Source organism: Protopterus annectens, chromosome 5.part0, assembly GCF_019279795.1.
Source record: "Protopterus annectens isolate FY-2018-M chromosome 5.part0, PAN1.0, whole genome shotgun sequence".
NCBI lineage: Eukaryota > Metazoa > Chordata > Ceratodontiformes > Protopteridae > Protopterus > Protopterus annectens.
The window spans coordinates 1,391,062,928-1,391,087,805 of record NC_056735.1 but is presented as its reverse complement, the minus strand read 5'-3'; the positions used below and the strand labels follow the sequence as shown (position 1 = coordinate 1,391,087,805).

The 24,878-nt window shown below is 41.3% G+C and overlaps 1 protein-coding gene across 1 annotated transcript in view; it reads right to left on the bottom strand.

Annotated features, from left to right (window-relative positions):
* PROZ (protein Z, vitamin K dependent plasma glycoprotein) overlaps positions 1 to 24,878 on the bottom strand; it is a 432,931-nt gene that overhangs the window by 120,373 nt on the left and 287,680 nt on the right. The window contains exon 6 of the mRNA XM_044071204.1: positions 5,281 to 5,378. Within this exon, the coding sequence (XP_043927139.1) occupies positions 5,281 to 5,378 (98 nt within the window). The remainder of the gene's footprint in view (positions 1 to 5,280; positions 5,379 to 24,878) is intronic.

Sequence of the window (24,878 nt, the reverse complement as noted above, 5' to 3'; positions counted from 1 at the left end):
GAAACCTTCTACTCTGCTCCCAACCCCTGCAGATGGCACACCGCACCACTGCCTGCAGGTAATTGAGCAAAAGACACTACCTAGAAAAGATCTCACGGACGTCCCCTTGGATAATGCCGAGGTGACATATTACATGGATGGCTCGTGCAAAAAGGGTCCTGCAGGACAAAACCTAGTAGGATATGCAGTAGTCTCTGATACTGAGATTGTAGAAGCAAAATCCTTACCACACAATTTATCTGCACAGGCAGCAAAATTGATTGCCCAGACACGGGCATGTACCTTAGCAAAAGGTAAATGTGTAAACATTTTTACTGACAGCCAGTACGCTTTCTCCACTGTACATGTGTTTGCACAACAGTGGAAAAACCGGGGAATGATAACATCTACAGGCAAACATATAAATCATGCACAGTTTATTTTAGATCTTTTAGAATCTATTCAGTTACCTCAGAAAGTGGCCATTTGCAAATGTACAGCTCACACCAAGCAACAAGATAGGATTTCAAAAGGTAATGCAAGAGCTGATACAGCTGCAAAACAGCAGCCACAGAAGTATTTCTTTTAAATGAGGAATTACAACCCTCTGAAACTTTAGATCTAGACATATTAAAAACAATGCAGGCACTCACTACGCAAGCTGAAAAACAGTGATGGATAAAACGAGGAGCAATCCTCGAAAAGGGGCTGTACATCTCTAAAGAGGGAAAACCGATACTACCCTCTAATTTGTTTTGCTATGCAGCATTGTTGAGCCATGGGCAGTGCCATGTCTCAACAGGGGGGATGATACAGCTGGTGAACCAGGTGTTCACAACGTATGGATTTACAAACTACTCTAAAAAATTTTTGTTTAATGTGTCAGATTTGTAAAAAACATCATGCACAGGGGGCAGTAAAGCCCAAGCAAGGGAGTTTCCCCACACCACCATATCCGTTTTACACTATCTGTATGGATTTCATAGAATTGAACAAATGTGAAAATAAGAAGTATTGTCTTGTCATTATCAATATGTTTTCCAGGTGGGTGGAAGCCTTTCCAACCAAAAATCCAGATGCAGCTACAGTGGCAAAAGTACTTGTCAAGGAAATTATTCCTAGGTTTGGCATTCCGGAAAGAATCTACAGTGATAATAGTGCACACTTTGTAAATCAAACCATACAGCAGTTGAGTAAGCATTTTGGTATTTCTTTAAAAAAATCATTGTGCATACCATCCACAGTCTGCAGGGCTGGTTGAAAGGCATAATGGTATACTAAAAAGCAAATTGAGAAAATTAATTGCTGAGACAGGAAAAACTTGGTTGTACTGTTTACCCCTGGCACTGTTGAACATGAAAACTGTCCCTACAGCAAAAGGATTGACTCCTTTTGAAAAACTGTTTGGAAGAGCTTATTATACACCCCAGTGGAAACTTCTCATGTCATCACATCAGGAAGCTGATTTCACACTAGCTAAATATATGAAAAAGTTGTTGAGTTCTAAACATCTGTTGCAGTCAAATTCTGTTTCAGATAAAAAACAAACCGAAACATCGGAAGTGACAGTGATGCCAGGAGACTGGGTATGGATTAAAATCATGAAGTGAAAGAACTGGGCATCGCCAAGGTGGGAAGGTCCCTACCAGGTGCTTCTTTCAACACCTACTGCAGTCAAGATAGCAGAACAAGCTTTGTGGATACACCTGGCACACTGCAAGCTGGTAAAAAACTTCGAATTGGACAAAGATCTTACCTCTCCATCGGAACCCTAAGCACAAAGTCTGGCTACAAAGGGGGGTCAGATCAATCGGAACTGATCCATCTCAAACCCAGTGAAGCAACCATCGGTGCTGAAGGTCCTATTAGGACAGAGAGTAAGATCATGTGTCCAAAGTGAGATGACGGAATCCAGTAAGATCCAAATACACCTACCTGGAAGAACCAGAGAAAATGGAAATGCAGAACAACCGTTTCCACAAAAGTATTACATGACCATCCTGTTGACTGTACTGGTAACAATAATCTTTTTATTGTGCCCATTTCTTTTCTCAGCCATGCAAGTAGAATTAAATAAGCGTGCAGAGTGGCACCCAAACTTCAATACTTACCAGGCAATCAAATATGTGTATGCTGAAACCTTTAATGTTTCGAATTGGTGGATTTGCACAGCTCTACCAACAGCATATGGGGGCTACTGTTAACTTCAGTTCCCCTAGGGGCTAATAAGACCTGGGAAAACTTAATTCATGGTACATCAAATGTCACATCAAAAGATAAAGTAGCATTACACTTGTCTATTCGACAGAAAGGAACTGTGTGTTTTTATAAGAATGATACAGTCAAGGTGGGATGGAGCTATTGCAATGTAACAGTTCCCTGTAGATGCTACACTAAATCTGATAACATCAGATCCTATTGTAACACGAGCTATGATTCATTTGTTGAACTGATGCATAGGACAATTGAAGAAGTAAAACATGATGCTGTCCTCTACAAACAACTGTCCATAATCGACAGAAAAATGTTTCATGCAGAGCAAGGGTATGTTTATAGTAAAGTTACTACTAAAGTGGAAGATTGTTACTTTATATATGGAAGAAAAGCATATAAATGGCTACACGAAAAATGGTCCGGCAGTTGTTTTTTGGGGTACCTGGTTCCGGTCATATGACACATGGCAGTTTTACCTCAAGGGAAAATTCGGAATGTCCGAGAAATCAAGAAGCCTGTCAATCCAGTGGGACAAATCAATGCACCCTGGAAATACCATCATGACTTAGGCCCAAGGAATAACAATGGACTGTCGCACATGGATCTGAGTGATACTGTTATATCATGGGCAGGTGTACTACCAGCATATGGAGCAATGAAATCAATCTGGGAACTGAGAAAATTGTCTAAGCTTCTCGAAATAATGAGTAATGCAACCTTTTCTGCCCTAGAATTGGTAACCGATGAACTGACCGCCATGAGAACAGTGGTACTTCAAAATCACATGGCTCTTGACTTCATCCTAGTGGCGAGAGGAGGTACATGCGCTTTAATCCAGGAGGAGTGCTGTTCATACATTCCTGACCACAGACACGAGATAGACAACCATCTTGAGGTAATTCAGCAGGTGTCGGCCATGACCAAATCAGGACCAAATCCATTGACCGACTTTTTTCAGAAATGGTTTGGGGGTTGGGGCAGCATCCTGATGAACATTCTGATTGCCATCTGTGTAGGGATAGCCCTACTGATGGTGTGTGGGTGCTGCTGCATCCCCTGCGTAAAAGGCCTAATTAAAAATTTTGTAGACATTTCAGTTTCAGAAACCTTGTACCAGGATGCTGAACTCAAAGAATTACTAAAAAACTGAACATGCTTTCACAGGCTTAAAACTAAATGACTCTCTAACTGCAAATCCTGAGTAGGAAGAGTTTAAGGGAAAAAAAATGTTTATGCTTGTTTTGAAAGTAGAATAAAGTATTAAAAGGGGGGAAATTTTAGAAAAATGCATAATAGCAATATGCATGCTTAGTGCATTAAAGGCTTAAAAGGGTTAATACATTTATTCTGTTCATGTTGTATGAATCTGCACAGCTACTAGAAACTTAAAAGATACTTTATTCTGCTTATGCCATGAGAAAATGTGCAGCTGCTAGAAGCCTTAATAAAGAAAACAATAGATGTTTGAAAGCTTAAACCATAGTCAGCACTACTTGTACCAAAGCTAGAAATGTACCTTGAATCTAGACAAAATGTAACGCATGTATTAGAACTGTACAACTGAAGAATTGAAGAATCAAGAGGGCTAAAATAAGCCCAAGGCCAGGTTGTTTTTCACAAATGTTTTTGCAAGACAGCAATAATCTGACCATGTCAGCCATAAGTCTGGTAACATTTTCTGTGTAACATACAGAAAGCTGTGTCCAACTACATCAGCAGTAGATTAGTAACATGTTCTGTGTGACATGAACAGAACTGTATAAGAATAACATACTGATCTCCAGAAAATTAGACAAACCTTGTACCTACATGCTTTGTCTCCTTGCTGCAAGTAATAAAGGGTGCCTTGCTTGAACCTAACATGCATTGATCTTTGAAGTTTTTCCTTTTACATCTGAGAACTGAAATAAACCTTGGTTCCAAAGTTAGTGATGGCACTGTGGAAGGAACCAGTTACAGAATTACAGACAGCACTGTAAAAGGAATTGGCACCAATAAAGGGGAAGTCACATGAATTGTCAGTGCTGTGCTGGTTGGCATCGAAAGCTGTGGTGCAGAGCTGGTCAATACAGTCAGTGCTGAGGAAGTCAGATCCATAGATTTTTTGTCAGTTGACTTCAGTTCTGCACAGTGAGTGGGAACCTAAGATTTTAGTCTCTTGTGTGTTGGAGCCAAGGGGACGCTGGGACCGAGAGACTCCTCTTCTTTCCATGTTCTATCTTAAATGAAGAGGAAGAGGACAATGAAGGTGAAGACATATGCGATTTTGAAGGCCTAGGCTGACTGGACAAAGACTCATCAAAAGAAGTCTTAGTCAGATCTTTCAAAATTAGTTAATTATTTCTTTCTATGAGGGGCTGGTGACTAAATGCTTGACAAATAGCACAACTGACTTGCAAATTCACTGGGCCCACGCAGTAGACACAAGATAAATGCCCATCAGAATTGGGCATTTTTTTACCACAATCACAACATTGTTTGAAGCCAGTTGTTTATTTACTTTTATCTGCCATGTTGATTGATAAAGAAAATTATCAATGACAGAAAAATACTCACCCAGCTACACACACTTACTGGAGAGAAGAAGTAAAGGAGAGGAAAAAGGCTACCAACAATGGTATGCCAGAAACTACACTTTATTTTTTAAAAATGAAAACGTATGGTGGAGCGTTAATGTGCTGTGTTTCTGTGGAATAAAGTGAACTGAAGTGTGCTGAGCTGTCCGTGGGTTTTTCACAATTTTCTAAGCTTGCCCTGCTCAGGGCTTTATTGTTTTGCCTGAAAAGCTGCTTCTTTTCGAGGACATAATATAGACACCATCAGTTAACCTACTTAGAATATGAACAAAAATGTTCATATAAATATGCTAATTTTACAGTTTTAAGTTAAATTTTTCAGCTTTACACACACAGAATCATACACATCTATATATTTCTGTGGAGAGAAGGATGCAGAAATGGAAACAGAGCAGTATAGCTATGGAAAAGAGCAGTTAGAAAAAAACAATTTGTGTGTCACAGCATATACACCATGTAATATTTTTTCTCTTTTTTAAGTATCTAATAGGAGATTGTTATAAGTACATACCTGCCAAGGGAATTCTCCTCTGGAGCTATAATATTTACATATGCTTGTCTTTTTCGATTTTGCCACAGAAACTTGAATCTTCCCACAAGCGAAGGGGTCTAATACATCATAAAAAAAGGAGTTAGCAAAACTAAACATCTGTCTATTGCATTCCAAGTAATGTGGTGAACTTAAATAAAACTTTACAAAAAGTAGCTTAATTGGATGTAAATGAACACAGAATCCTGGAGACAGACAGAGAGGGAGAGAGAGAGAGAATGAATAGACTGTATGGTCTTTGGTTCTGTTATATTAAATAAAGGCTTTATTTTACAGTGTCCTGTTAGTCACATCACACAGTAAATTGTACTGGAAACCCTCATGTTGTACAGGGCATATAGGATTATAGGATCATAAGATCATAGGAATTTACTAGGCTAATAGCCCTAGGGCCCTTACAAGCTTAGCCAAGTTCTTACCCTTCTTTTCATGATCAGCATCTATTGCTCCTATCCAAGAGGGACATGGGTGGAACCCCCGGGGTGAATTTACAGTCACCCATCCAGTCATCCAGACTGCATTTGAAGAGGGCCAATGAGGTGCTCTGTTTGACATGAAGTGGGAGTCTGTTACAAAGGTGTGGTAACCTCTGGGAGACAAATTATGTCTCTCCAGCAGGTTTTATTAATGTCACACACCAGGTTAAGGTCTTTAGAGCGAGTAACCCATGTACGATTTGACTTAAGGATATGCAGCATTTCTAATAAAGCAGGATCAGAGATTACCTTGTATGCAAGGCAGAGATAACCTCTGAGTAATCTGTATGAAACATAAGAAAGTCACAGTGATTTCAAATGATCTCCATAGGACAGATGCTGAAGACCTTGAATTTCCTTCTGAGGAATCTTTGTGGTTTCTCAAATTGCTGCAGGTGCTTGGAAAGGTACATACCAAAAGGGGGGTTGTACTCAATTATTGGCCTGATAAGGGAAGAGTACAGGGAGGTTATAACTTCTTTTTTTTTCTGTAGTTCACAAAGTGCCAATATTCATTATAGACTGTTTAGTTAGTTCAAATGACTCATGCTAGCTGTCTGTAGGGATGAGCTACTCTCTGATGACCCTTGTAACATATCTTTGAGTTTGCCCTTCATATGCATGTAACCCTTTAAGTATAAGAGTGATGAACCAAATGCAGAAGCCAACACCAGCTTTTTCATGTTTTTGGTCCCCTCACCAGTATAGCCCAGGGGACCAGTCCATCGACAACCACCTTATTTGTAGCTTCTAGTGGCACACATGAGTGAAAATTTTCTGAGACAAATGAAGTGCAGCCTTGGACTTTTTGTTATATATTGCTTGCTAGCCTTTAACCTGCCCCCATCCAGCCTGAAGCAGCACCACTATATAGTGTGTACAGGTCACCTAACAGTGCCATGTTACTAATGTATCTCTCTATTTCTACACTCAATGCCCCTAACAGTCCACTGTTACTAATGTCTTGCTCTGTCTCTGCACTCAGTGCCCCTAACAGTGCCCTGTTACTAATGTCTCGCTCTGTCTCTGCACTCAGTGCCCCTAACCGTCTCATGTTACTAATATCTTGCTCTGTCTCTGCACTCAGTGCCCCTAACAGTGCCCTGCTACTAATGTCTCACTCTGGCTCTGCACTCAGTGCCCCTAACAGTGCCCTGTTACTAATGTCTCACTCTATCTGTGCACTCAGTGCCCCTAACAGTGCCCTGTTACTAATGTCTCACTCTATCTCTGCACACAGTGCCCCTAACAGTCCCCTGTTACTAATGACTCGCTCTGTCTCTGCACTCAATGCCCCTAACAGTGCCCTGCTACTAATGTCTCACAATGTCGCTGCACTCGGTGCCCCTAACAGTGCCCTGTTACTAATGTCTTGCTCTATATCTGCACTCAGTGCCTATCTGCTGCAGCTCTCCAAACACTTTTGAGGGAGCTGCAGTGAAATGCAGAAACATATGCTCATACCCCAGCAGATGACTATGAACAAATAACACCCTCCACATATTACTAGCAGACAATATGGTACTTGGGCTGCTAGTGCAACCAAGGTATTTGGTGTCAGAGATGAATGCTGTTGCTGTGTGTGTCCTTGTGGCTGTGCTTACTATAACCCTTAGATAAACTACACCATATTGTTGATGCATCAGTGCTACAAGTAAACAGGTAAAAGCACTGCAGTTTAAAATGATACTCATATTATCAGGCCTGTAGTATTGTAATTATATTTACAAGTCTTCAGTCTCTTACATATTGTACTGAAACATACAAGTAATACTTAAGGCATAAACTACAGTAATTGTTTAAAATGCATTTACTCTCGAACATACTACAGAGGTACTGAAACCTACTTGTCTGCCATCAGGTATTTATGTCACTAAATACATCTTCATAACTTTTAACAGGAAAGACTACTTTGGGTACTTCCACATGAATTCAAAGGCTCTCCATTTATTTCCGAACCATCTGCCTGGAAGATTAAACCTTAGAGGAAATAGATAAAGCAGAAGTAAATCACCAAAAGCAAGGAGAACAGGATCACTTTAAACCACAGAAAGTCTTTTGTAGTGCATGCCTTTATCTGCAACGTATACTGAAGGAAAATTAATGGTGGCCAATGTACTTAGCTTATTACTTCCCTTTTGTACAGCTGTCAAATGTAAACTGTTTTAAAAATGTCTTTACTAAGTAACTTCATTTGACTATAAACTAATAGGGTAAAGTCATTACATATAACTAATAGATACATAATTTTGAACTGTAGAGCTTTGATTAACAGAAGCATGTGAATGGGAAATGGTCATTATAGGGCCTTTGCAAACTTGTTCAGATCAGGTAGTCCAGCCATAACATGTTTTTTTCTGCATGTCATTTATATTGATTTAGAAAATACTTACAGTATTTAATGTTCTGGTTTCAGTTTTGATAAACTAAATGGACTAAATCTCAAGGGGTCAGTAATAAAATGGATTTATTATTGACTGGACATTACACACAATGTAACAACAATATAGGGATGTACCTCAGAATTATGTGACGTTACAATTATGTTCCTTCATTTGCTCATGCTTTGTCCTAGACTAAGTTAGCAGCAAGGTTTGCTGATTGGTCGTTGTGCTGCAGTGACTAGTGTTTAGCAAAACTAAACATCTAAAAATGGAATTATTTGTAAAGGCACTTCTACGGGATTGAACCGTGCCTTTGCTATTTTTAATAAAGCAGCATTGTAATACTGTTAAGTGATGCAAATATAATCACTGTCCTGAACCTATGCAGTGTCATTTAACTTCATTATAGAGTTTCTTCAATCATAAAGTTTACTGACAGTGTCCCATCACTTTGCTCAGACCATCAAGACTATTCATTGCTAACTACACAACTTCATTTCAGTTTTTTCAATGTATTTTGTGTGTGCGTGCATGTATGTGTAAGCCCCCTTGCAGATGGTCTATTCCTTATGTCTAACAACCCTAGTCCTAACACTAGCATTAACCCTATCCCTAACAGTAAGCAAATTGGTCATTTGCTTTTTTTAACAATAGTACTTTCAGTGATGTGTACCAGTCATTCTCTTTTTCATTACTTTTTTCAGTGTAGTTGTATGCCATCAGTTGGCAGAATCCATCCTTGTTCTTGGTCTTTCTTTCTATATATATCTATATGTATCTATCTATCTATATATATATCTATATATATATATATATATATATATATATATATATATATATATACACATGTTTCATGACTGAGTGAACTGTCAAATGAAAGAATATAAAAAGAGCAATTGTTTTAGAGCCAATCTAAAAACAAAAAAAGACAAGAAGACAAACCCCCAGGATTCAGCAAGCAGCCATGCAGGAATAACTTATTCCTGCATGGCAGGGACCATTCCTGTGTAGCACAGCAGAGTGCCATGCATATGTACGAAGGTATAGCAATTTACCACTAAGTCATCTGAGCTGTAGATATGTGTGATGTTTTCTCAAACATATCATGCAGCACAGTCACTCAACAGTAGGGAAAATGTATTTATATATATATGTATATATATATATATATATATATATATATATATATATATATATATATATGTATATGTGCCGACATATGGTGTGCAGGGTCCTAGGTTCGAGACTTGTAAGGGCTGATTATTTTGTTGCTGGGCAGAACAATGGCTGTTGGATACAAAGTAATTTAGGCACTTTTAAGCAGTTATAAACAGGTTTGCATGGGTTTGTGCAACAGTAAGCAATGCTAACTGCCGGTTAAATATGCTTACAGACAGTTAGCCGGAAAATTGCTTAATCTGTGTAGGCATTGCTTACCGCTGTGCAAACAGGCTTAATCCTGCTTTCTACTGCTTAAAAGTGCTTACTCCCACTTACCCCCATGCTAATTTCTTTAAAAGAAAAGAAAAAGGGGTGATAGGAAAGTGGTGAAAAATGGGGCACAAAGAAGGAAAGACAATAGGGAAAGTAGCTAGGGATGTGCAGGATGGGTGTAGGGAAGGTCCATAGCTGTCCATTTCTTCTACAGCAACAGCTGTGCATATATACTGAATTTGGAGGTATATTTGGACACTCAAACCCCTGAGAGAGGGGTGAAGACAACAATAATGTGTTGTGAAGCCAAATAGACCAGATTACATGTGTCCAGTGGACACATAATGCATGGGGCAAATTTTTTTCTTGGGAACAGAGTGCCCTTTTCTTTTTAAGGTGTGAATGGGATGTTGGAGAAGGATAGTAGGTATTAAACAGCAAAGATGTGGTGAAAGTGCACAAAACGTAACCAGTAATCCAAAATTAGGCACCGGAGACCAGCAGTTCCAACACACAAGTAATTTAATGTCAAACACAGCAAAAGGAGCACACATCTACAAATAACATAAACGCTGATAAAAACACTTCCCCTTACATTTGATGGGCAAAAACATCATAGTTACCTAGTTAAACAACTTTTCCTGTTTGAATAGACCAGTGAAATCAGTGATTCAATTAATTACCAAGATACAGAAAGAGTAGATTCTAAACTGCATGTGGCAGTCTTACTAGTCTAGCACCACCTTGTGGACAAATAATAAAACACATGTAAATGTATATAAAAGCAAGAATTATTCTTCTAAGACTCCTTTTATGTGGGTAAGATGGAAAGGAGGTTAAAACAAAGAATGTATGAACACCTTCATGATTCAAGGAAGAAAATTGATAATAACACCCTGTACAAACATCTTCAGGCATGTCCAAAAGCTGAGTATCAACTTTTTTGATAGAGGTGGTCCCTATAGACCTCAGGGGTGGGCCATGGGAGACCAGACTCGAATACAGGGAATTATATTGGCAATTAGTCCTGGATGCTTGCAACAATTCAGGACTTAATGATATGGTGTCTTTAAAACCTGTACTCAAGCTCAGGTCTGCAAAATTGTGATATTTTTACATTTTTATGTATATTCATGTTATTTATCCTGGATTATTTATTCAAGTGAATTCTTGATTTTATATACATTTTCATGTGTTTTATTATTTGTCCACCAGATGGTGCCAGACTAGTAAGACTGTCACATGTAGTTTAGAATCTACTCTTTCTGTATCTTGGTAATTAATTGAATTGTTGATTTCATTGGTCTATTCAAACAGGAAAAGTTATTTAACTAGATAACTATGATGTTTTTGCCCATCTGATGAAGTTCTATGAGACGAAAACTTAAGGGTAAGTGCTTTTATCAGCATTTATGTTATTTGTGGAAGTGTGTTCCTTTTGCTGTGTTTGACATTAAATTACTTGTGTGTTGGAACTGCTGGTCTCCGGTGCCTAATTTTGAAGGATAGTAGGTATATTTGGGGAGGTAGGTTGGGTCAGAAGACAGACAGGACAGACAAGACAGCATACAGGGGCTGTATCAGACCTCCCAACCAACCCAAATTACTCGTTTTTTCCCGAGTGTTGGGGTCTAAATGAAAGGGTGCCACGATTTCCGAGTGGCACCCCTTCATTTCCGATTTCTTTGCTTTTGTTTTTTTTTATTTTTTTAATATTCATGCTGTCAGAGCTGATGTCATCACATGCACGATGATGTCAGCCCCGTCAGCACTGCCAGCCAGTCAGAACTTGAGCTCAAGGAGATCACGTCATCATTTCCGGCTGGCTGCGAGCAGGCGAGAAGTGCCTTGCCGAGAATTTGAAAGAAGAGCACTACCAGCCAGTCGGTTGTAAGGGAAGAATGCTGGCTTTAAATCTGCTGACATTTCAGACAGAAATGTAAGGGAAGAATGCTGGCTTTAAATCTGCTGCCGCTGAGAGAAATGCTGGCTTTGCAAGGGACTTAACTGTTTTGCTAGGGAGAATGCTGTCTTCAAATCTGCTGCTGACTTTTGCTCTAGGTAAGGGTGTGTGTGCCATCGTAGGGAGATTGCAATGGACTTAACTTTGCTAGGGAGAATGCTGCTTTAAATCTGCTGCCGACTTTTGCTTTAGGTAAGGGTATGTGTGCTGCCGCTGAGAGAACTGACTGAACTGCTTTGCTAGGGAGAATGCTGGCTTTAAATCTGCTGCCGTTTTGGACAGAAATGTAAGGGAAGAATGCTGACTTTAAATCTGCTGCCGCCGAGAGAAATGCTGGCTTTGCTAGGTAGAATGCTGAATTCAAATCTGCTGCTGACATTTGCTCTAGGTAAGGGTGTGTGTGCCACCATAGGGAGATTGCCATGGACTTAACTTTGCTAAGGAGAATGCTGGCTTTAAATCTGTTGCCATTTCAGACAGAAACTGCTCTGCAAGGGAAGAATGCTTTAAGTGTGTGTGTGTGTGTGTGTGTGTGTGTGTGTGTGTGTGTGTGTGTGTGTGTGTGTGTGTGAATGCCCCCAATGTAATACACCTGGTGGCTAGAGGTATTTAGGCTCAAACCCTGTACCTTTGGTACAGGGTAAAAAGAGCCTAAAGTCCCTAGCCACCACCATTTCTCAGTTTTGCCCAGATTTTTTTTTTGTGCTAAGAGGTTGAGAGCTATGGTGAGAACTGAATTCACTAAATGATAGCCATTAAGTTTCAGCCTTCCTATTGTTAAACTGCTGATTTAGCATAGTGGTATGTTGCACTGACTGTAGTATATAGTGTTCTGGGTTCAGGATTTGCCAGTAATGTGCATGGTGGTAACACAACATTTTATTCTAGCAACTTTCCAAAATTATACAAGCAATGTTTAAAATGTGTCCCTGGTTTTTGACCTTTTGCCCCCCTCCCAAAAAAAAAAAAACTAAAATTGAAAATAAGTGTGAGAAGCTGTGCAAGATACCTATGGCTTACACTACTGTCATTCTGTTTATAGTTTGGGTGTGGAAGTAGACTTTTATTATGGAAATGTTCTGAATTGGGCAGTTTTGTAATTATTGGTTCATACATTTTCTTTCATTGCCTATAGTACAGCATACTGAAAAAATGTTCATTCAAACAATACATTTAAAACGTGCTCTAACAAATGTGCTGTATTATACAAGGAATATAACTTAATGAAAGTCAGGAAGGTGCATCAAAGAAAAGAACACATGTATGTTTCTTGTTTTTTGTGCAAGGGGCCAATGATTTAAAAACAAAAAGGTAATCTTTATCCACCACTGGCCAGATGCATTTTCTTTGGACATGGTGCAGGTTTCAATGCTGTTTCAATGAATGTGAGCTTCAAGGGCAGAGAAGTTTTAATGCCAAGTCTATTTTCATTGTGAGACAGTATTGCTCTGTTTATCAGATGTCTGTTAGTGTTTGTGCATTGATGTGCTGCAAAATGTAAAAATAAAATCCAAATAATCGTTGTAGAAGTAAAGCAGTATGCACACATTAGTGTTTATGGTAAATGGGGTGAAATAGCCCGGTAATGGGACATTGGAATGGCTGCAGGGGGACTCTGGTGTCATATTTTGGTTGTCTGTTCTTCAGTTTGTGTTCGAAAGTTGGTATCCCACAATTCCATTGGAGTGGGTGGGGGGTTAAGTAATTATGTAAGCAAATTAGATGTTAATCAACATACAGATTTGTACCTATTTTTCATGGCCCTTGTCCAGATTTTTGATGTTTCCAGGTTGAGAGGTATGGGCTGTATATGACACATGTGGTGGGGGGGGGATAAACACCTTAGACAGGGAGGGGTTTTGGAAATCAGAAGCCCATGAGCCCCCAAATGGAAACAGTGAGACTGAGGTCCCCACCCATGGGCAGTCACCACTGCACCTTCACGGCCCTGAAGGTGGCTGTGCTGGGGGCTGAGCAGGAGGGGCAGGCTGACCCTCTAATTGTGCCACGCGGCCCTCAAGCTGGAGTAGCAGATCTCCAAACTCCCTTCGAAGCTTGCTATGCACCAATTCCCGGACCTGAATTTGGGTGACAGGATCTTGTCCATGCCTGCTCCCAGTTGTGAGACGAGCCCCATCCCCTGAGGCAGTTCCACCTGAAGGTGGTGCAGGACCAGTGAATGAGGTGGTCCTGGGGTGGGTCCCAGATGTGCTGGGGCCCGGTGCCATGGCCAGATGAAGTAGGAGAAGTGTGTCCGCTGGGACCGACCTTCCCAAACGTGCTATGGTGTTGCAGTTTTATTACATATGTGGGTTAGTAATAGTCAACACATTCCAGGATTAGTTATAACAGCATGCATAGATATTCCCATTAACCCAAAACACCAGATTTGGAACAGCTGCATAGCAAACAGAACACATGCATATATGGAACCACAGTGGCCTTTATAACAGCATGCAGGTTACATTGATAGCAACAGGCCACCAATGATAGTGTTTCAACATGGAATATTAATAGAAACACATTTCAATATTTGTTGAACAATAGGACATATGTCCCAACAGTAGGTTTGGTGTAAACATACCCACTGATTTGTGTGTTTAGATTATTGTTCCAGATATGGTGGGGGGAGAGAGAGATGTCAATTGACAACTTATATATCCTTGCAATATGAGGTCCTCTGATTTTTTTTCCTGTTTATGTCTTCCAGGTACAATGTCACAGGAATGGCTCCCTGCAGATGCACCCCAAGAAAATGATGTCATCATACACTTTGTCATTCTCCATCATGGCATCTTATTTGGGTGCAGGACCCATGACCTGCAGGAGAGGACCGCCCTGTGGAACAAGATCAGCCACAGGGTAAATTATGTCAGCTTATATAACTGCAGTTATGAGCAGGTGCGGCATCAGTGCACTGACCTGATCCACCACGCCTGTCAGCATGCTGCTGCCATTTGGAGGGACCAGTTAGCCACAGGTGGGGGTCATGCCATCCAGCCCCCATGAACACATGTTGAGGAGCTCCTCAGCAGGCTTGGGGCACCCACCTGCCAGCCAAGACAGCAACTTGAAGATAACATTATGGAGTGCCACCCACACAATGGATGAGGAGCATCCAGGTAAGTCCCCAGGGTACATTAGTAGACCACTCTTGCTTATCCATCTTCATCTGTAAAGTATCTACATGCATATGTCAGATAAGATAGTCTATTGCTGCAGTGTAGTAATGAATAGATGTGCATAATCTGTAGTATTGTGTGTTTGTACTGTTGATGTACTGCAATGCTGCTCCCACCCTATACCAATGCCACAGGTGTGGCTACTGACATTACATCTCTCACACATCTATGTAGATCCCTCTGGTATACAACTGGGGCAGTAGCCTGTAGCTGGTGAGTATGGAGTTGTTTTGTTCGGATTTGCCAATACACCGACCATGTTATGGCCATGGTATTTGCCATGCACACATTTAACACATCTACCCATAATGCATGCTGTACATGTTCAATTATTGTTGCTTTTAACTGCACTGCATCACAGTGGTCACCATGGTGGCATATCGGAAGGTTATGTAAGAGTCCTGCAGTATACCTAAGAACCTGACAGTGCAAGATGTGTGGACAGAGATGAACATAATGGTGAAACAAATGGCCTACAGTAGGGACATGTCTGAAACATTACCCTTATACAGTGGCTACAACAATGTATACACCACTATTACAATGGCAACTGTTCCAGATCCAAACAACGGCAAATCACAATACCACATTCCACACCTTTTACAACCTGTAATGTGATTCTAACATGAGCAATGAATGTGTAATATGGAATCCTATGTTAGGACAACAAATATGGGGAATACAAACCTTAACAAACACTGGAAGCATATGTGTGCACACACTCCAAATAACATATAGTGGAAGCAGATTGTGAGGTACTGACAGCATTCACTCTTCTTGAGTACACACCTTCCATTAAGTACAGGGCCTCAATGTCACACCAAGTAATGGTCTGCTGTCCAAGAAGTATGTCCATGACATTTGCCCACTCACCTGCAACAGAGGCAGCCGTGGCTTGCACAAATCTTACAAACCATGGAATGGATCCCATATCTGAATGGTATCACTCAGGAGTGGGAGAAGTAGCCTTATCTCACCATTGCATATACTATGGCAAGCAGTGCAGACAGTCATGTATGTGTGTATAAAGTATGGGACAACATTAATGTAGAAAATAAACAGATGCCCATCCAAGACAGATGACAACACATGTTGCAAACTGGTCACGGAGGCTGCCCAGAAACATGCAGCAACACTGTAGGACTTGCAGGAATGTCTAGCAAGTACTGCCTGTGCAGTACCTGTGTTAACAATCACCTTGAATCTGCATAAGTGTGGCCTATGAGTTAGGATAATCAGATGGAAGAGTTGTTCCACAGGAAACATCATCCAGGGCTATCTACAGGTAGCATATGCATAGCATCAAGTCACCCAAAGGCATGTGTTGCAATGTATAATGGTGTACTGAGACCAAGGCTGAAATCTACAGACAGTATTAATAAAGATACATGTGGTGCACAAGCAATATCACACTCCATCTCAGGCCCACCATCCCCATTTTTACCTTGCTGGTGCCAGTGTACACCTTTAGGTTTGCTGTTCGTTAGCAAGGATTAGGCTGGTAGACATGGTGTTCTGAATTTGGAACACAGCAAAATAACACTCATGTGTGGTCCATAGCTGTCAAGCATCTGCAATAAGGCTGAGGATGGGGGGGGTGTCATCTTGAAACAACAGTGAACTGAAGCATACATCCAAAATTCACTAGGAATGGTTGTATCTGAACACAGTCAAGGTCATGAATTGTGCCAGACATAACTCTGACTCCACAGCAATAGTGAAGGCACTGTGTGACCTCCAAGGACTGTGCACATGAGCAATCTGGCAGAGCTGGGGGACATTTCTAGGGTGGAGTGACCAAATAATGGCAAGTGAAGATGGGCCATGCTAGTATACCCCTTCCAGGAATAGTGACTGCTGTAGTTCACTTAACAGGTGCTGCAACAAACCATTGTGTTCAGGTTGTGGACACTTATGCAACCCACATATTGTATGCATCTCATCCAGATGCTGAATGAGATGCATACAATATGTGCACACTTATGCAACCTACATATTGTATGCATCTCATTCAGCATCTGGATGACTAACACATTTATTTGATACTGTATTTGATTGCACAGGTCATATGTCACATATCAGGTGTGTGTAATATTAACATATGCAGTATTGTGTCCCCTTTGCATATCATGGAAGAGGCTGGCATGTCAACAAGGGTGTGTACACTCCTCATATCCACATTAAGATTTGAAGGTTGTCAGTATAATCGGATTTTATTGCTCATACATACACTGCTGATGATGGTGGTTGGGAGGGTGGCCTAATGGTTAAGGTATTTGCCTTACAAACACAAGGTGCAGGGTTCCAGTCTCACAAGGGATAATTGGCTAGGCTTCCAATGGCTCGCAAGGGCAGTTAGCTTAGTACTAACCTATGAACCTATGAACCTATGAGATCTGCAAATCAGAGGTCAGGCATTAGCGGTTAAGGTATTCATGTCCCAAGCACAAGGTACAAGGTTCTATCCTGCATTATGGCTGGGAGGGTGGCCTAATGGTTAAGGTGTTTGCCTTACAAACACAAGGTGCAGGGTTTGAGTCTCACAAGGGATAATTGGCTAAGCTTAAAATGGCTCGCGAAGGCAGTTAGCTTAGTACTAATCTATGAATCTATGAATCTATTGACATCAGTCCTCATATCATCCCAGGTATGTGTCAGACAAACACATAGGGGCTTTGAGCAACAGAGCAAACATAACTGCCACACATATACACATTCAGCAATGGTGTGTACACTCATGAGATATGGTGCACAGTACATGCCAGAGTGCTATACAGGTGCACAGCAATACTGTGTACATGGGTGCAGTGTGTTCCAGGGGAAGGCGTATCACCTACTAACACAACTCATGCATCACAGAGATGTATAATGTTGGTAAAAATAATTGGGTATAGCTGCAGTGCATGCTGTTGAGTGCCATATGTCATGCATCTTGACTGTTGGGTAATGAGAGGTCTGTGTAATATCTTTGTGCCACCTCACCTGTAAGTGTGTGTGTGTGTGTGTGTGTGTGTATGTGTGTGTAGAGGTAAGCAATAATGTACAGGTCTTAAATTACATTTTTTTCTTTTCCCCTCATGGGTGGCGAGGTGGGTCAGGGTCCCTACTGCAGGCAAACTGATGTTAGTGCCCATACAGACTCTAACAATGATGATAGGTATGGTGAGGCACAGGCAGGGTTATCAGGGACTGAAGCTGTGCTATCGGTTGACATCCCACTTTTATCCACCCCATCCCCGCACACAGTCACAATGCCTATACATACTCCATCACCAGTGGCCATAGGTTAGGGACAGTTGGCGGGTGCTGGCATGGGATAGGACAGGACAGTGTGGCGACTATGGCAAGTGTGTCTGTACACATCAGCCATAGCAGGATGACTGGCAATGTACCACACAGGCAGATGTACGGGGTGCTCGTAGAAGGGCTGCTGGCCATCATGTCCCCGGCAGAAGTGCCACAGCAGGTGTCACCAGATGCATGTTTTGGGCCATCATGGAGGCACAGACACATGTGGAATGTTATACCAGAGTCTGAGGCTCCAGAGGGCTACTCATTCTGCTGTACTTGACAACATCCGTGATCTTCCAGGTGCCCACCATTATTTTGCAGAGGTCCTGGATAGATGCTTGGGTGAGATGGTGTGAATCCTCGACCAAGTGGTGTCTGTGTTAGAGCATGTGGTGTGAGTAGGGCATCAGTCACATGGACGTAGATCAGCAACTCCAACAGGTGGAGGTCTACATGGACGTGAAACAACTCAAGTCGCTCCCATAGTGGCAGTGCCAGAACCAGCAGGGGGGTGCTGTCCACACCACAATGCAGCAGGCCACATGCACATGGTTCTGGCCAGTCCCAACAGGAAAGCGGATCCAGCGGAAAATTGTCATCATCAGGGGAGAGTACCATATCTGGGCTTCTACCTTTTAGTGCCTGTGGAACCCCTGGCAGGCACAGTTCCCATGTCCGTGGCTGGAGACGGTGAACTGTACACCCTGCCATGTATGGTCTGCAGCTGTCCAACAAACTCCTGTATAAGGCAGCTACATGGCAGAACTGTGTGCATACATACAAACACACATCACCAACATAGCTAGGGCACCTCCATACCTACACACACCACATCTGCACAGCCCAATTAATAAAGAACCCCCTAACACATACACATGATGTCAACCAAATGGCTCAGCATAGGCCTCTGGCAAACCCACCACACATCCTGTGCATATGATGATATCTGTGGCACATCCCTGTCATCCATACCATCGATGCAGGGACATGCTAATATGGTTCTGATGCACAGGGTGAATGTACTGAGGTTTAGCAATGTAACACTCTTTAACTTGTTTTCAGCTGGAATGTTTAATGCTTACATGTCAGGATGTGTAGCTGTCCAGCCATGATGCATTATAGCTGTTATTAACACTGACTGATTGTGGTCTCCATAATGTATTCTGTTTGTGTTCTAGGTGTCTGTGTGTCAGCAGGATGTTGGTCTGCTGTCCTTTCCTACAAGGGGTATGGCACTGTGCTGACACACTGACTGTGTCATATCCTGGATACAGCTGAACACAAGTAACAGGTCTGTATAACAGTTACTGCATGTGCCACATGGCTGATAGGCTTCAGGGGTGTATACAGGTGAGTGCATGGTGGCTGATGTCAGCAGCTCTTCTACAGTGGACAATGGTAAGTGTACTGGGTAGCACACACCAAATGTTTGTGAATAACACACACACACGCACACACACACACACAGAGGCTTTGGTGTTGATGCGATACACAGAGAACACTGTACACGTGGATGTACTTAATTTTGCAGTAAACTCATTTTGGCCTATGTAATTCCACCAGGACCAAATAGCCAAAACATCACATCAGTAAATAATCAGTTTGCCAGTTTAATGTCATTGATGATGGTACTGGCAGGATATATGCCCTCTTCCCCAATGTGATGCAATTGTGGAGTAGGTAAACATAGGTGTGCTGGTGTGGGTGGCACAGCCCCCCACTTTGGAGGGTGTAGGATGGCATAGAACCACACATAGTGTGATTAACAAATATGTAACCTGTTAACATAAACTATACAGTATAACAGCAGACTAAATGGGGGGATACGCACAACAATAACCCCAATGCGGGTGGCTGTGCCAACAACCACACCCAACTATATATACCAACTCCAGTATCGCTGTACAGCTGTACAGTGGGTAAGAGGGCATTTACACATCCACTACTAGTTTTGATGGAATGAATTTCCACAAGATGATTCATTTGAAATGTTACCTTTTGCCAGTTTGTTGTCAGACAAATGATCTCCTGGGACATATATTTTCTGCAAACTGAAGTAGATCCCTTCACATACACACACACTTACTTCGCAACACTGAAAGTAGAACCCCTACCTAGGTACTTATTGCTAGTAATGTGTTTGGCCTTAATTGCACACACCGCAGAGCTTTTAGGATGAGGTGTGTCCCGAGTTTTCTGTTAAGTGAAGAACATCACCAGGCCTTTATACAGTATGGTAATGGGGGATGTACTGGGTGTTAATGAACAATACAAAGTATGACATACTGTCATATACACATTGACAAACACATACAGTCATAGACACATATGACAGACCTGGGTTTAGCAGTGCTAACTGCCTTGTCAATGAGTCCGTACTGTTAGGGCATTTTTGCACACAGCACATGCATCATTGGGCTGGATAGTGTAATCTGTTACCTGTATGGTTGATGATGACAGCGGTGTTCATACAGTTGACCTTGGGACATGTACTGGGGGTACCACGGTGTAAAGACAGTATACCCAGCACCCACACCCCACATTGGATATTGTACTCACTGAAACCCATGATAATACTCAGACATACCCACAATTACACATTGACCAAGACTACAATACAAACTATTGTCTATCTAATCAGTGCAACTACGGGGATATGCATTTATTGCACATGCCACAGGGATAGTAGGGTGAGGGTTTGTCATGGCTCTCCTAATGTCAGCAACATCACCATCCCTTATAATGTATAGCAAGGTTTATTGTATTTGTGTATTTGGAGAATGTGGCCTCAGAATGCTGTCTCCTACAAATATGTACAGTCAGACACACACACACACACACACACACACACACACACACACACACACACACACACACACACACACACACACACACACACACACACACACACACACACACACACACACACACACACACACACACACACACACACACACACACACACACACACACACACACACACACACACACACACATTTGCCAGGACTCAGAGGGTAACCCACACCTATCTACCTATTTGTAGGACAGTGTTATGCTGGTACTGCAAGCTCCAAGTAGCCCATAGGGTGAAGAGTGTAACAAGGTACATTTAATGTGAATTACAGCAGCAGCCATTTCTAAGTATAGCAATGGGGTGGTGTAGTGGGTGAGAAGGCCCTCAGAGGATTTTCAACTGCAATTTACAAACACACAAACATGGTTATACTCAATAATGCACACACACATTTCTCAGTACTGAGGTCCATAGGTGCAGGTGTTCATAGGTGTGTACCAGGCTTATGTCCATGGAGAGATTAGAAGAGTAGGGCATGTGGGTACACTGGTACCATGTCACCTGACATTTGTCAGCAGGCCATCTATCAACTGATGCCACATGAGTGATCCCCAGGGTGACAGTTAAATTCAACATCCACTCCTCTGGTTTTCTCTTGAAGAGAGCCAGTGAGGTGCTCCAATTGACATGTATGCAATGTATACTGCATAACATGGCCAGTGTCTGGGTTAGGGACCTGTACCCAAACATGTTCTGTCGACTGTGGTAGTCTGTTTGAGGTATCCATGGCATGTGGTGCAGACAGAGTGGGGTTTCCTAGCTGTGGCATTCATAAGACAGCTGGGCAAACATGTAAGTGTCGGTCAATTAGAGATTGCCTGTAAGCAGCCATGATGAATACTTGACATCTGCACATCTGTACAGAGCATAGGCAGCAAGTAGCTAGCCAACAGGTTATGCATTAGGATGTAAATTCTGACAGTCATCTGAAAATGATAGATATGCCATTACTACATGAAAACAGTCCTCAATGACATGTCCTAAAACATAGTAGTCTACAGTTAATATCAACATATCAGATCACTATCCAATAGGAGATGCATAAAAACATACAGGTCAAACACCAAGAACACGATAGTACACAAAGTCCAACTTTGCATGCAGGGGTCTATGGTTCCAGTACTACAATCTGCAATCTACTCTTACTTGGAAAAGCACTGTTAAAAGTAGTAATGTAATGATACAATACGTGCGTGTGTGACTGCATATAACCTGGGCTACTACCCAAGTATGAAACACATACAAAGAGGAAAGATTGTGGCACTACCCATGTATAGTCAGGTGTTCCATACAGTATGCTCACACCCCTTGCCACTGTAATGACAGCACATAGAAGCATGTTATGTACATGGAATTAAATACACTAACTAAAGATGTCATTACCCTGCTATTTTATCAGACATGAATGTGATCACTGGTTACCAGGGCTGAGCTATGCTTAGCAGGTGTAAGAATTACTTAACTGTAAATGCTAAGTACATTTGTGCACTGGTAAGCGAAGCTTACACGGTGTAAATGCCTATTCGTTTAACTGTACGTTACCACTGCTTACCATCAGGCAAACCCACGCAAATCCACTTAAAGCTGCTCAAAACTGCCTTAACCACTCTGTATCCAACAGTCCTTGTTCTGCTTAGCAACAAAATAAACATACTTTACTGGTCTTGAACCGAGGACCCTCTAAACAATAGTCACAGCAGTTAACCACTACGCCATCCGAGCTGTTACAATGTCTGTTGTTTTTCAAATATATCATTCAGTACACATACTGAATAATAGTGAACAACTGCTCTCACTACTACATTTGTTTAGTACTTGTAAGTAAAAAGGGTGTTGAATCAGTCATGTTCTTATATGTAAATATACACATATTAGATTAATATGGTGGGATACATCTGAGAAGGTATATACAACACTCATGTTTACACATAAAAGTATATATATATATATATATATATATATATATATATATATATATACATATTCATACACACATACACACACACACACATACACACACACACACATGATAAGTAAATCAAAACACCAACTCCAATACAGGAATCCACATAGAAAAAAATGACGAACCAGTCGACCACAGTGTAAACGGAGCTGACAATAAGGCACAGACCAGAGCAATGCAGGTATAAAATGAAAGCGTTTATTCCAATTGAGCACACTGACTGAGCGCTTTCACCAGGTAAACTGGTTTCTTCAGAGTCATACAAAACACACCCAGCAAGTTGTTCTTAAATACTCACTAATTTCATAATTAAGTAATCAATCAATCAAATCTCACTTATAAAAGAAGCCTTGACACAAAGTCAAAATTAGTAAAAAACTCTCAAAGTATTAAACAGTGCAAACACAAAAAATAAAAAATACAAAATACATGTGCATACTTAATATATATATATTTATATATAGCTATATATATTTGTATATAGTTCTCTCTCTCTCTCTCTCTCTATATATATATATATATATATATATATATGTATGTATATATAACATAAGCCTATGACATGTAGTGGAGTCATATCTCAGCACCATAACTCTCAACCTGTTAGTGCAAGGGAACATAATGTATGTATGGGGTTGGGAGGGTGGCCTAATGGTTAAGGTGTTTGCCTTACAAACACAAGGTGCAGGGTTCGAGTCTCACAAGGGATAATTGGCTAGGCTTAAAATGGCTCGCAAGGGCAGTTAGCTTAGTACTAATCTATGAACCTATGAACCTATGTATTGCAGTTATAAATGCAGAATGATGCTACAGTGACAGGGGCTGTGTCAACATACATGTTGTGAAGGAAGGCTCTTCTGAAACTGACATGTATGCCATCAGTTACTGTCAGACATCATAAAATCATCATAGTGAAGTACCACACAAATCACAGTAATGATCCTATGGAATAGAGAAGCAATATGAGCAATAAACATGGACAGTCTGAAACAATCTGGTCAGTCAGGACGTATACACAGAATGCCTTAATACAAGAAATGTGGAATAAATCTGACAAAGGGGATGTTTAGAGCCATGAAAATGGGGATATATCAGAAATACTAGACTAGATAAGCTCACACAGTTGATGCATTCACACCCTTCTGTCTGCCTAACACACATTAACTGGAGGAGCAGAGATCCCAAGCCTGCATCTTCACACCAGCCCACTGCTTTGTCAGAAATACACAACACATATGGTGGCCAGGCAACAGTACATCTGACAAATATCTGGACATTACATCACACTAGGGTAAATACACTGTGCTGCTAGGCAGGTCACCAAGCACTGTCTACACTACAGGCAGACTGCCACAACACTAACCCAATTTACCTATGGGGGAATACACATGTATTTGAAAATATAGCAGGCACTACAGGCATGTAACTACATGGGGTAACAGACACTAGTGTGAAAGTGCATACCCACAACCGATCTCAACACACTCACAGTCATTTAATGGTAAGCCTAAGTAATAGTACAGTCTATGGCCTGTGTGAACAAAAGTCATCATCATGTTTGCCACTCACACACTAACCCTACATATACTGGCCCAATTCATAGTGTAGTCTGATGCCTGACTGTGGTATGGTACATGACTCAGTCTGGCCCTACAAACATATAGACTGATAGGGTTTTAGAAACTGGAGCAGCATGCACTGTCACATAGAAGAGGACCAAGAACACTGACATCTATCCCAGTCTGTACACAGACCAAATAACATGATCACAATACACTGCTATATAATACAGACACTCTGTCAACAATCACCATAAGTATACAGACCTCACTACTGTACAGACTACCACAGAATATCCAGGTTTTGTCCTCAACTATTAGACCTTCTTTACATTACATGTCTGGCAGTCTGATATATCACTGGCTTGATATCAGGAATTATGTCATTAAATAATGGTATACTGTACATATCCACCTCTTACTGCATGACATATGAACAAAGGGTGACAGACT